The sequence below is a fragment of the Crocuta crocuta genome, unplaced genomic scaffold (assembly GCF_008692635.1).
Source record: "Crocuta crocuta isolate KB4526 unplaced genomic scaffold, BGI_CrCroc_1.0 scaffold355, whole genome shotgun sequence".
Taxonomy (NCBI): domain Eukaryota; kingdom Metazoa; phylum Chordata; class Mammalia; order Carnivora; family Hyaenidae; genus Crocuta; species Crocuta crocuta.
The window spans coordinates 1065595-1079588 of NW_027527432.1; the positions used below are offsets into that span (position 1 = coordinate 1065595).

A 13994-nucleotide genomic window follows, 5' to 3' on the forward strand; every position below is an offset into this window, starting at 1 on the left:
TTGTATCCCATGCAGTATGAAGTGTCTTTGTTTTAATTCTTGTTTAATTTTTAGTCCTGGCTTCCTAGGCATCACTCCTGCATCAGCATGCCTCTTTTTGCTCTTTCTTTACTGTTCACGTAGCCCTGACCATGTGAACAGCACTCCAGTTCCCCAGGAATATGTCAGAGGTGTTTGTAGCCCACTGTGGACATGTAATTACCTAGATCTTCCTTTTAAATTTTTGGCTGGGCTCCTTCTTGCCCAGCTGATATCACAGCCTTAGGAAGTCATATTTACCTTCCCTGACTGCTACTGTTTTCTACTGTTATCAACTATGCCCTGGGAATAAAGCTTTAAGCTTTTCTATGAAGCTCTAAGGTCAAATAGTAGTAAAGCCTTAGGGGCAGGATTTTTTTTTTTTTTTTTTTTTTTTTTTTTTTTTGGTGTGGAGTTGCAAATCACCTCAGCCCCCTCTAGTGGCAGCAAAGCTGCTGATCTTCAGGTTATCACTAAAGAATTGGTAGGGAGATAGGAGTATTCCGAAATTAAAATGTCACAGACTTCACTATTCTAACTTAGGTTCAGGAGTTTTTCTTTAATAAGTACTTTTAATTTGTTGTATGTCTTTGGTTAAACTTCCAGAGTTCTGAAATGGTTGCTTTTGATAATCTTGCCAGTGTTGTGATTTTCTGAGGAGAGAGAACTTACTGAGGTACTCACTCTACCATCTGGAAGTCTCACCTCTGAATAATACATTTTTTGGTCACTTTACTGAAAGGGTCAATCTTTAAGACCAAGCTAGTTGACACAATGTGGGAATGTATTCCCAGTGTTGTTACATGAAATACTCATAAGTTTGTAAAAAATCTTGACATTTTTTATTTTATACATTCTTAAGAAAATATTTTCTTTGGTTGGTATAAAACTACCCCTATCCAAAGAGGTTTCATGACACCCAGTCCATGCACTATCCAGTATTCATTCCCTCCATCACTCACTGGGCCCCTGTTGCTGCCCTGGAATAGTGCAAGGTGCTAGAGAGACAGTGGTGGCAACATGAAAAACGTAGAATAAATTGGACTTAAATTAGTATTGTGTCAATTACAGCTCATTTCAACATTTGCTTTCTAAAATTATGCAGTATAAAATATAGTATCTGATCTTTGGTTTTAATTGTCTTTCAGTTTGAACTCAGAAAAGCTAATTTATTTCTTAAGACTTTTATATTAGGGAAATTTTAAGCAGTAAATATTATTGAATCACAGTTTTCCATAAAGAACCCATGCTCATTTCAGGATAAGATACAGAGAATCTGTAAGATTGAGAGGGTTTATTGAAAATGACAGTGACAAACAGATAATCAAGCAAATCTTTGATGAAATGAACCTTTTGCACACTTTAAAAGCATTACCTGCAAACCTGGCAAGTAGTTGCAATGATCAGAGTTATTCATATTCAAATTCTTACCACACTTACTCATGGCATTGATTGTCCCAGATGTGCTAGTGTTGTAAAAAAGACATTAAGACTAATTTTTAAATATTTAAAACACTGTTTTCACTGAGAGAACTATGGCATTTCCAATTTTCAAAAAAATAGTTCTTTTTGATTTGAAGCTAGTTCTTACAATGGAAGCTAATGTTGATTGAAGACTCGATGTCACATCATAGTTTTGCTTTCTCCTTGAGGTAAACTTCACCCAATGCAGTAACAATAATCATTTATATCAGTCCTCTGGAAGGAGCAATCACATCTAGATACTTGGCTCCAGTCAGTCAGTGCTTCTCTCTCCCCTCCTTTCCTCCCTCTGCCCATTCTTGCTCCCTGCTTCTTCCTTCTCTACCACTTCCCCCCTTCTCTGTTTCTCATTTTGATGCAGGAGGTGTGATAGAGAGTGCTACCCTGACAAGTCCATTCTATCAAGAGGAATTTCTTTTTTTAATATTTTTAATGGTTACTTATTATGAGACAGAGAGAAACAGAGCATGAGTAGGGAAGGATCAAAGAGAGAGGGAGACACAGAATCCAAATCAGGCTCCTGGCTCTGAGCTGTCAGCACAGAGCCCTACATGGGGCTTGAACCCACGAACCGTGAGATCATGACCCGAGCCAAAGTCGGATGTATAACTGACTGATCCACCCAGGTGCCCTTCAAGAGGAATTTTTAAGATCACAGAACTTTTATAAAGGAAGGAACAGACTTAAAGATCATGCTTTCAGTGCCAAAAAAACACAAACAAAACAAAACAAAAAACAACAACAAAACAAAACAAAAACAAAAACAAACCAAAAAACCCTAAGGTGTTCTTAATAGATAATCATTCAACCAGAGCATGAAGCACAATTTTTCATTTTAGGTTATACTTTTGTTCTAAATCTACTTCCATATGGAAGCAATCACATGATGTTGTGAACTCAGAGTTAGAAACTATGAGAACTAGGCATGTATTGGGCACCTGGGTGGCTCAGTTGGTTAAGCGTCCGACTTTGGCTCAGGTCATGATCTCACAGTTTCTGAGTTCGGGCTCCATGTCAGACTCTGTGCTGACAGCTCAGAGCCTAGATCCTGCTTCAGATTCTGTGTCCCCCTCTCTGTCTGTCCCTCCCCTACCAGTGCTCTGTCTGTCTGTCTGTCTCTCTCTCTCAAAATAAAACAAATATTGAGAAAATTAAAAAAAAAAACTAGGCATGTATTTTTTCTAACATGTGACGATTTGAGCTGATGGATTAACCTCTTTGGGTTTCAGTATCCTTATTTATAAAATAGATTTCTCATCTACTGTACCTATTTCCCATAGCTTGTTTCATAGGAGACATAAAACAATATTTGTAAGGCATTCACATCCCAATAGGTTAGAAGATTTACAACTTCTTTGTCAACCTTCAAGGGGTGGGGTAGTGTTTGCTAAACCATTTTAACTTTGATAGTTACTCTAGAAGCATTTGATCCTAATTATTGTATACAAGCATTTAGGCCAACTTTAGCCAAAGCCTGCCCTATATAGGTCCATAGATTCCTGAGAAATACAGAAGTAGTACTGATTGCTGACTTATTAGAATATTTTTTCTTTCTATTTATGGTAATGTCAAAAGAGATACATTTAAATACATACCCTCATTCTAAAAGTAGGACACTGTAATTTATAATTATTTCCAAAAAAATTATTTCTTACCTTGTTATCATTCTTCCCAAGGTGATTCTTCATTATATCCTCACTAAAAATAACAAACACTGAAATATCTACAATACAAAATCAGTGAGCAGAAAACAAGTGTGATCCTTTTCAATAAATATTAATCATTTTTAAGACTGAGCACATGTAAATGTAGTAGGCTATCTTCAAACTGGAATTTGCCCAGCAGAGCTCCTACAGTGTTCTGTAACAAAGACTGGGACTTGTCAAGAAAATTACTGCAATGTGGGGTGCCTGGGTGGCTCAGTTGGTTAAGTGTCCGACTTTGGCTCAGGTTATGATAAGCTTCCGACTTCAGCTCAGGTCATGATCTCATGGTTTGTGGGTTCGAGCCCCGCGTTGGGCTCTGTGCTGATAGCTATGCACAGAGCCTGGAGCCTGTTTCAGAGTCTGTCACTCCCTCTCTCTCTGACCCTCCCCTGCTTGCTCTCTCTCTCTCAGAAATAAATAAAACATTAAAAATTAAAAAAAAAAGAAAATTACTGCAACTTGATATGGAAGATATCATTTTCCATTGGATGTTTAAAGTATTTCTATTTATAGCCATTTAGACCTAACATAGTATATTTTTCTCCAACTACAATGTGATGCTAAACAGTAAAGACTATAGGGAAGACTAACTAAATAATAGATAAAATAGAAGCTTCAGAGTGAGCCTCAGGTTTGCCCTTTGTTATGGCAGATTTTATGCTGTGGTATAAGAAAACCGCATACATTATTCTACAAATATAGCACCACTTGTAATAGAGAAATGCTTCCTTCTTGAAGATTCAATAGCACCTTTTTGTTGACCTTTACCTTTCTATGTGTGATATCCTGAAATCAGGCAGAGATAGCGGAAAATGAGCACCCATATTTTGGAAGAATAAAACGATCTCTCATTCTATTCTGATAAAATATGATCACTGACCTTGAATCCTATGAAAAGCCTTTACAGGATAAATCCTTTGAGTTCTCAATGAATGGATATTAGTGGCATTTACATGGCTATTCAAGATGAAAGGTGCTGCTGAATATCTGCCATGTCTATGTCTACCAAACACAGTCAGGTAAATTAGTATTGAAGAACAATGTACCTGGGCACCTGAGTGGCTCAGTCAGTTAAGCATCCAACTCTTGGTTTTGGCTCAAGCCATGATTTCATGAATCATGAGTTCAAGCCCCGCATCGTTGAGTTCAACACTGAGAGTTGGGAGCCTGCTTGGGATTCTCCCTCTCTCCCTCTCTCTCTACCCTCCCCTACTTGCTCTCTCCTCTCTCTCTCAAAACAAGTAAACTTAAGAAAAATAACAACTATGTGTTATTATGTAGTCAATATAGGCAGGCCTAATTTTGATATTGCTTGCTAACCATTACACATAACCCCCCTTTTAAATTTATTATTTATTTTAAATTTTTTAAAAAAATTATTATTGAGAGAGAGACAAAGAGACAAGGGGCAAGGCAGAGAGAGAGGGGAACACAGAATTTGAAGCAGGCTCTAGGCTCTGAGTGGTCAGCACAGATCCCTATGCGGGGCTCAAACCCATGAACCATGATATCATGACTTGAGCCGAAGTCAGAGGCTTAACTGACAAGGCCACCCAGATGGCAGATAACCCCCCATATTTTTTTAAAGTTTCTTTATTTATTTTGAGAGAGAGAGAGAGTGCAGAGGAGAGGCAGAGAGAGAGATGGAGAGAAGGAATCCCAAGCAGGGTGTCCCAAGCAATGCACTGTCACTACAGGGCCCAACACGGAGCTCAGACTCACTAACTATGAGATCATGACCTAAGCCAAAATCAAGAGTAGGATGCTTAACCTACTAAGCCACCCAAAGGCCCCATCATAACTTCCCTTTTATAATTCCAACTGAGTCACAGAGGAGGCAGGAAGTGTTCATTTTATATACTTCCTCCAACAGTAAGTAAATGGTCCAAATGTAGTACTTGGCATCACTGTTCACAAACAGCAAAAGGAAGGAGCAAGAACTGAGCAGTTACTTTGCCCATAGCAAGCACCCACCTTGGGAACACCGTCAGGGAAGCTTCTATCAAGGAGAGAGCCATATGATGTATGTGATGGAAAAAAACGTCTGCTTTTACCTATTTACCCTGTGGTCAACCACAGGTCAATCACTTTCTTTTTAGTACTCTACTGAGACTTAGATTGAAACAGACATGAATCACCAAGAGTTTTTTTTGCAAGGAATTTCATGATTGGTTTTCTTTATGTCATTTTTAGGAAATGAGCCCATCAAAATATGGATTTTTTTTTTCAAACAATGACATTATCCACAAGATCAGTTCATTTTTTTATTTTTTAATGAACATTTAAGGTTCATATACAAAAGCTAACAGAGCAATAAGTCAATCATGAAATAAATACAAGGAAATAAAATGGAAAATAACTCAATTACAATTTCTCACCACTGAAGCACTACACGCTGGCTGCAGGAAGAGGTGGTCAATGTTTCAGCCAGTGAATGCATGGGCCAAATGCCAAGACTGTCATCACATCACTTTTTGTTTTAACATTTCCTTTACTTTCACTGATCAGTATTCAGTTGGGTGGGGAGGTGGGTGTTGGAGAGAAATGTTTCTTTTCCAAAAAAATTTAATAAAGATTTTTTAAGCAGTTAATTCTTTTTCCTTGGGGAAATATTTTACCTGTTAATCTAACATATCATATATTTCTGTTATTAAATTTATCTGCATAAATATTTGCCTAATCTATTTCTTAATGTAATATCATGCAGTACTTCCTAATTTCAGAACAGTAAGAATTATCAAAGGCAATTAGTTTTGTACATAAATGCCCACAGGTTCCTTTTTAATGAAAAATGTGCTCTTTGTGATCTTTGTTTCTTGCAAGAGAGTTGGTCAAGTAGTAATCATGGAGCATTTCCTAAAATATTTATTTGCTGGGAAAATTTGTATGAAATGACATTTGAAGTATAAAAAACATTGTTAGGTAACACTTGGAACAGTTAAAAATATACTTATCTTGTTTGTAAACTATCAGTGTAAGATACTGAGTATCTGAGTGTCAGAGCCATTGTCTCCTGTTTTTCTAGAAAGTTGTTTGCTTTGTTTATCAATGTGACATCTTTGAAACATCTGACATTATATATAGAAACATCAAGGCAATATTATTTGTACATATTATTAAACATGCAAAAATTTCCTGAAAGACAGTGCCCAAATATGGAGGGTTCCTCTGAGCTCAACCTCTCCTTGGTAACCATTCTGCTGGAAGTATGGCTCTCTTGGAGTTTGGGAGTACAGTGAGTTATTTTGGAGAGGCAGCCCCTTTAATCACTGGTTCCCTATTCAAATATGTTGCCCAGTAAACTAAGTTGAAAGTGCCAAACAAGACTGGGAATACAATTCGGGACATTTTGTCAATCTTGCTGATGCTGTTGTAAGTCTTTTTGTTTTCAGAAGTCTTCTCTTCGGAAGGCTTTACTGAGGCTGAAGATGCATTTGAGGTCCCTGCAGGGGTCTGTTCCTTTGGGATGTTGGGGGGGTGGGTCATCTTCCCAGTAGTATAAGCATTTTTTGACTTATTTATTATGAGTTCTCGCTCCTTTTTCTGCAAAATATATAATAAGACTGTAAAGGCATGTGATTTTCAGTTAATTGTCAACTTATTTCTGAAGGTTCTAAAGGTATATCTCTCAAAAGAGAGATAGAAAAACATCAGCTTAGCTCCAGGGGAGGGCAGTTCTCCACAGACTTCTAAGCCTACAACCCCACATGGCTAGTCTTGAATATGAAATTCTAGAATGACAAAATGATTTTGGTGGAAAAAATCAGAATAGTAGTTATCTTTGTTGAGATGGAGACTAGAAAAGGCTTTGTTGACTGGGAAGTGGCATGGTGAGCTTTTTGGAGAACTGGTGATGTTTTCTATCTCGATAGGGATTTGGGTTACACAGATGAGCTCATCAAATGTACCCTTGATATCTGTGCATTTTACACTATGCAAATTTTTCTTTGAAAGAATCAAATGGTAAACAAATATTGAACTCTAGTTAATAATACACATATATTTACATTTATACAAATATATTTAGTGGGAAATGTACTGTCCTCTAAAATTTACTTTGGAGTGCATAAGGGTATGAAGATGGATTGAGGATGAGTAAATGGATAAATAGATAGATAGATAGATAGATAGATAGATAGATAGATAGATGATAGATAATAAGTAGACTGTAATAACAGATTTTCATTGTAAAATTCTTTAAACATCATTATCTGTTTGCAAATGTATATAATAAAATGCTGCAAAAACTGTTCTTCCTTCAATATAATGTCATTAAATAAAATTTAATTGAGGACACACAGGAAAGTAAAGGAAATATATCAACCATTAAAACTATGAAAAAGATAACAAGTAGTAAGGAAACACATAGAGCAAGGAGTAAGAGGAAGCAAGTGAAAAGAGAGGTAGAATCAATATGGAACCAGATCCAGAGAGCATGGAGACATGGTGAGAGAGGCTATGCCAGTCCTCGGCTACAGTAGGGACCCTCTCAGCTACTCTTCAGAAATACTACAGTTCTTTGATATATCAGTGATAGTGTGCACACCCACACTGGTCTGCCAGAAGAAACTGATAAGCATGACTATGAATTCACTGCCTTGAATGGCTCACAATTCTTGGTGTAGCCAAGAAAAGAACAGATGCTTTAGAAGATACTAATCTATCTTGGTAACATGTGTTTTACTTGGGGGAATGAGCAGTAGTACAAAATTCAGTACAATCACAAGGGCTGTGGTGTTCATGGAAATGTGCCCCAGTCCCCCTTCTAGGACCACCTGCTGCCCAGCTGCAGACAGAGCAGTCAGGAAACAGCCTCCAGCTCCAACTCCTTCAGGGCTGACTTCAACTTCTTCATCTGCTGAATACCATTTCCTCTCTGTTCTTTCATCTGTCTTCATCCTTAAAAACTACCTTGCATCCCAGACTCTTACCTGGCATTTGCCTCTGGAGATCCCAACATGTGACAATGGTCAACACAGTCTAGTTTTCAAGATGTCTACTTCTAAGTAAAAGTCAATTTATATGAGTAGGCTAACATGTTTACTAACTCATGTACACTATCCATGTCTAACAGTATGACTTGCCCACCTGAATGCCTTTAGTTGACCTGATGTTTCAACTACACAGAACCTTTCAGGCCTAAGGGATGGGATTCACCAGCACTACAGTCAGAAAACAACATATAGCCTTGAAGTTCCACAAGACAGTGAAGTATGCTGCTTTTTCTAAAAGATCATGCTAATCTAGGACTAGACAATCCATGTTAGGTTCATTCCTCCCTCTCCAATGGTCTTACCATCCAGATCTATGGCAAGTAGTAGCAAGAGTGGGACCACGTACAATAGTGGAGGCTGACAAGGATGGTGAGCCTGCCTGAGAACATTTTAGGGCTCTCCATTCCTTCCTTCCTCTTAGACTCACTAATATGTGCCTGAAGGCCTCAATTCCTCCAAAAAACTCCCATCTGCTCTCCTACTCATACTTGAGTATCTCCAGTCCACTGTCACATAGCCCTCAAGACCCAGGCTGTTAGCAATCATTTCACTTCGGCAACACAGGGGTGGGCACTGGGAACCCCTTTCTCCTAATTCCATTCATGCTCCTCTCCCAACAAACATCCTCCATGGCTCCTTTTGTCTTTACTATCAAGTCCAGACACTTGGGTCAAAAATCTCCAGTCTGTCTCTACAAATGGTTTCCCGTGTCACCACCAATCCACTATGGTCAGCTCACTCCTGTGTCCCCACTCCATCCACAGCCCCCAAAACATCTACTCTTGAAGTTGCTGCTTGTCAGGGCCCTCCTCCCATCCTATCTTCTTTGAGAGGGCCCAGCACAGACCCCACCAGGTCTTCCTCCAACCAGACAATCTGGATTTTGAAATGGGTTTTCCATGACTGGAATTCTGACATGAGTGGAACTACCTGGCCCCTGGAAGTGGGAAGAATCAGATATGTCAGCTTAAGTCAGAACCTCTGACTTTTTACTGGAAAGAAATATAGTGTTAAATGCAAAAAGCAAGCATTAGGCATTTGATGAGACACTGATGAGTGTCCTCAACAAAAAGAGAGTGCTAGGTGGCTGTTCCTGGTTTGTGGCCCTGGCTGGGAGGTCAGGTCAGACAATTCCAGTCTTCTATAATACCTTCCAGGACTCCCTTCATGTTGAGTTTTCAAAGGACAGATTTTTATTTCAAGTCTACCTTGATAACTTTGATCTGCTCTTCTTCAGAGCAAAGGCTTTGCTTATGTGTTTAATGCATGGTGTAATTAGCAGTTTATCAAATGCTGTTTCATTTTCTGTTCCAACTAGATTATTCTCACCTCCCCTAGGACATGGTTGAGCTTGGAATTCTGTGCAATATTCTTCAAATATTCCCTAGATTTAGTCACAAATCACCCTGTAAATACCTCACGATTAACTGCTTTGAACAGAATAATGCTTTCCACAATAACTGCATCATTAAGCAAACCAAATCATCTCCTCCTCAGGTAGGCTTTGCTGCCTCCAATAAGCTGCATGCTCACCTCGTGCTCTTAAAGCCACCTTGCAGAAGATCTACTGCATGGTGTAGTGGAAAAAGAGAGTGACAGACAATGTACAATTCAGAACCGGACAAGTAGTCACAGAACAGACAGAAGATACTTTAGCAAAAATAACAGGACTATGTTTAAACAAACCTAAGCCATTCACATGATATCAGACCTTTTGCTTGATCAAAGCTGATGATTCAAAACAAATTTGAAACAGGACCTGATTTAAGTAAGACTTGGTAGGGACCCTGAACACAAGGGAAGGATTCATTTTTTTGTTGGGGGGATGGTAGGCAATAGAGAGGAGAAACATTTGTCTTATATTTGATATTTTGTATCAGGCATATTTTCTCTGGAGGAAGGGAGGAAAATGAAGTCAGTACCTTAACCTTGGCTGCTTCTGAGGCTTTTTTGCCATCCCAGGCCCAGCCTCTCTTTGTGAAATAGTTGACAGTGGCAAACTCAATCAGCGCAGAGAACACGAAAGCATAGCACACAGCTATGAACCAGTCCATGGCTGTCGCATAAGCCACTTTGGGTAGAGAGTTCCGAGCACTGATGCTGAGGGTCGTCATGGTCAGCACCGTGGTCACCCCTGTGGTTGTTAGTGACGGGGTAGGGGCATGGGTAGAGAGAATGGAAACAGTAATCAGTACTGGCCCCGAGACCCCAGTATAACACCCCTGACCATAACAGATAAAGACAGGAAAGGAATTAATTACCTTTATCAATAAACTAGTTGTCTTTACCAGATCTTTATCTTTACCTCCCTCTCTATAGTTTCATAACATTTAACAGACTCATAGCATTTATTTGCTATTTTATTGCTTATTCTATTTACCTTATTAATTGGCTCCTTCCTTGAGAATATAAGCTGAGGAGGATAAGGATTGGGTCTGATCTATACACATACCCTGTGTCCCCATTCTCCTGAACCAAGCAAATAGCAAATAGCTCATATTCAACAAAGATGTGTTGAATAGGTGGTATTCCTCTGTGCCATGGGGGCAATACCCAATTGAGAACAGGCAATGATATTCACATAGCATCTAGTGAAGTGTTTCACAAAAAATTTGCTAGGTACCCTATGAGTAGTGGGCTCAAGGCAACCTGAAGAGACAAACCTGCTTTTACATGTATTAAACCAACTTGCAGACCTCGAGGAACTGAGAAGCTGAGTGCAGTAGAAGCACCCTGTCTGAATCTGAGTCTCAGTACTTTCCTCCATCCAAGAGGGATCAATTTCCCTTAAAAGCCACTGTGCAGGGTGTCTGTGGCCAGTCTGCCTTGGCTTCTGTGGAAACACTGCGGTGACCATGAAGCAAGGTCATATCCTTGGACAGGAACATTCAAGACTGGCAGATTATAACCCATCTATCTAGGATCTACTAAGTGCCAGACTGATTTAAGTTACATTCTGGATGGGTGCCATCATCTCCATTCACAGGTGACATGCTTAAAAATATAAAAATAATTAGCAATGTACCCCATTGCTAGCTAACAACTGAGAACCCATATTCAGACCCAGGTCTGCAGGACCTTTACAGCCCACATAGCTTCCACATGCTCTGTGCCTTCCTCCTCACCACAGTTTTGTCTGCAAAAAGGTGCACCTGTGTGCATGAGGTGTGGGTACAATGCACCTGTTATGGGTTGGATTGTGTTTGTCCAAAATTCATATGTTAAAGTCCTCACATCCAGAACTTCAGAATGTAACCTTACTTGGAAATATAGCCTTTACAGAAGTAATCAGGATAAAATGAGATTGTTAGGGCAGGCCCTGATGCAATATGAAAGGTGCCAAGGACATGAACACAGAAGAATACCAAGTGAAGACTGGAATTCTCTGCCACAAGCCAAGAAACTGCCAGAAGCTAGGAGAGAGGCCTGAAACAGACCCATTCATCACAGTCCTCAGAAGGAACCAGCTTTGCTGACCTCTTGATTTTTGACTTTTAGCCTCCAGATCTGAGATAATTAATTTCTGTTGTTTAAGCCACTCAGGGCATGGTACTCTGTAATATAACCTTAGGAAGCCAGTACAGCACCAAGTACATAATGTCACTGACGGTCACAGCAGCTTAGTTTTCATCCAGTGTCATCCTTCAAAAGTATTTATATGTACTCATTGAATATGGTAACATGTAGAATTAATAGTGAGAAATCAGTAGACATCTTTAATTTTTCTTAAAAATCCACTTAATCATTGTGCTTGGAGAAAGTGTTCTGTGCATGGCCTTTAACAGGCTTATTGCAACTTCTTGGGTCCCTTAATACTCTAATGTGCATCTGGAATCTCCAACAATAAACAGATGCTAATATGCAACATTATCCAAACTATTTTTTTTTCTTAGCCACCTACTAACGTTCCCCTAAAGAGCTGGGGAAGCACTGCCTAGCCATGAACCAACCTCCATACCTCTCTGAAACATTCCTGAAGCTAGTGAAGCAAGGCAAGTGAAGCTGGCCACTCAGGTGGAGGTAGAGAGATGGTCTGACAGGAACACTCCTGGACCACTCACTTAGAAACTCCTTGGGCTCTCAAGCTTCCTACAGACTATGGGAGTGTTAACATAAAATGCTGGTCACCATTACCTTCTTTTCAAGGGAAAGTGCAATAGCTGAAGCACGAAGTGTACCTTACTGTTTAGAAATATGTAAATATCCATTACCACAACTGACCTGCAAAACTACCTTTAGTATCACTGAATTCAGTATTACTTACTGAAATGTGAAGTAAGAGCCAAATGCTCAACTATGTCTGCTATGCTGAGGTACCTCTTGAGCTAGATCTTGCTAAACCTCATTTATGTCGTAGGGATGTCAAATGATGTTATTCTATTAAATCCATACCTTATATGTGTGTATATATATATGTGTATATGTATATGTGTATCTTTATATATTCATGTATATGTGTATATGTATATATACATGTATATATCTATGTTTACATAATATGCATATTATGTATCCATGCAAATACCTGTATATTCATATCATATACACCATATGATGGTATATATCATATATAGATATGTGATTATTATTACCATATCACAAATGGTATACCGAATGCCCCTTGGGAGTTAATTTTAAAGTGGCATCACGTTTCAAAGAAAACTGCTTGATAACATAAAAAGTAGTACTTTAGGAGAAGTATGAAAATACTGTAGCAAATCTCACATAAGACAGATTGCTGCCAGTTTCAAACCTAACCAAAAGAAAAACCTACCAGCAAAAGCTTTACAAAATAGAAACAGTGATCAAATAGACCAAGTGTCATTTCCTAAACCCTTGTTAGAGCACAATTCTAAATCCTCATCCTTAACATTGAATTCTTAACTAATTGGTCTGTTTGTTTTCCAGGTCAGAGAACCAGCACCAACTGGTGCTCTTCAGAGGCTGTTGTTGTTTGGGGGTAGTTAGAAGCAGTCACCAAACACCAGTGAAGGCCTGGCTTGAGAACACATACCAAACACTGTCCTGGCAGGGACTGATTCTCTGTTCAGCCAAAAGGACACTTGTGACAATATCACTGTCATTATGCAGGGAAGGTAGGTCTGGATGACAAAGTACCCGATCTTCCTCTTCAGATGGAAATGAGCCGTCATGATTGTATATTCACCTGCAAATAAGCAAATTAACTCTGGGCAACCACAGTCCTACAATCCTGCCTCTGGTTCCTGCCCCTGAACCAGAGGCAGTCCAGGAGCCACCTTCTCTCCACCTTCCCATTGGACAACCATTTATTTGTATTGTTGGGATGAAGGAGAGGAAAGAAGATGCATAGATTTCTTAGCCATCATTTTGTAAGTAAGTCTTTTGAGCCCCAGCCTCTGAAGAGCCTTTGCTGATAGATGTTTTTCCTGGGGAAAATCAGATTTGTGTGTTTTCCTAATCCCTGGTCACAATCTGTACCACTCTCTGCCCACCCCCTCATTGCTACTGTCATCAGGGATTTTAGGATTTAGCCTCTCCAGATATCACTCAGGACATCACAGAGCCCTGTTGCAGGTGGAGAATTGTTCTCCCTATTTCCCAGCCAGGGAAAGCTGGCAGGAGCTGGGGGAAGCACTCCCCACAGGCTCTGTTTTCTGTGACAGACCCAGGTGGAGGGTGAAGACCAACAGCTTGAGGAGGCCGCTGGTCTGGCAGCCTCTCCCTCAAGCCACCCACCAGGGAGACTGGAGCATTTCCTTGGCGATGCCTCAGTGCCTTCTCTGGATCTGCCTGGCTGTGTGGGAGGCCAGCG

The 13994-nt window shown here is 39.6% G+C and overlaps 1 protein-coding gene across 2 annotated transcripts in view; it reads right to left on the bottom strand.

The window, feature by feature from the left end:
- Window positions 1-5456: 5456 nt before the first annotated feature.
- The window catches only part of GABRA5 (gamma-aminobutyric acid type A receptor subunit alpha5), an 84659-nt gene continuing 76121 nt past the window's right edge, over window positions 5457-13994 (bottom strand). For both annotated transcript variants that reach the window (XM_077759287.1, XM_077759283.1), the window contains exons 9-11: window positions 13215-13367; window positions 10123-10334; window positions 5457-6749 (exon numbers count right to left, since the gene is read on the bottom strand). In XM_077759287.1, coding sequence (XP_077615413.1) covers window positions 6447-6749; window positions 10123-10334; window positions 13215-13367 — 668 coding nt within the window. In that variant the 3' untranslated portion in view covers window positions 5457-6446. The remainder of the gene's footprint in view (window positions 6750-10122; window positions 10335-13214; window positions 13368-13994) is intronic.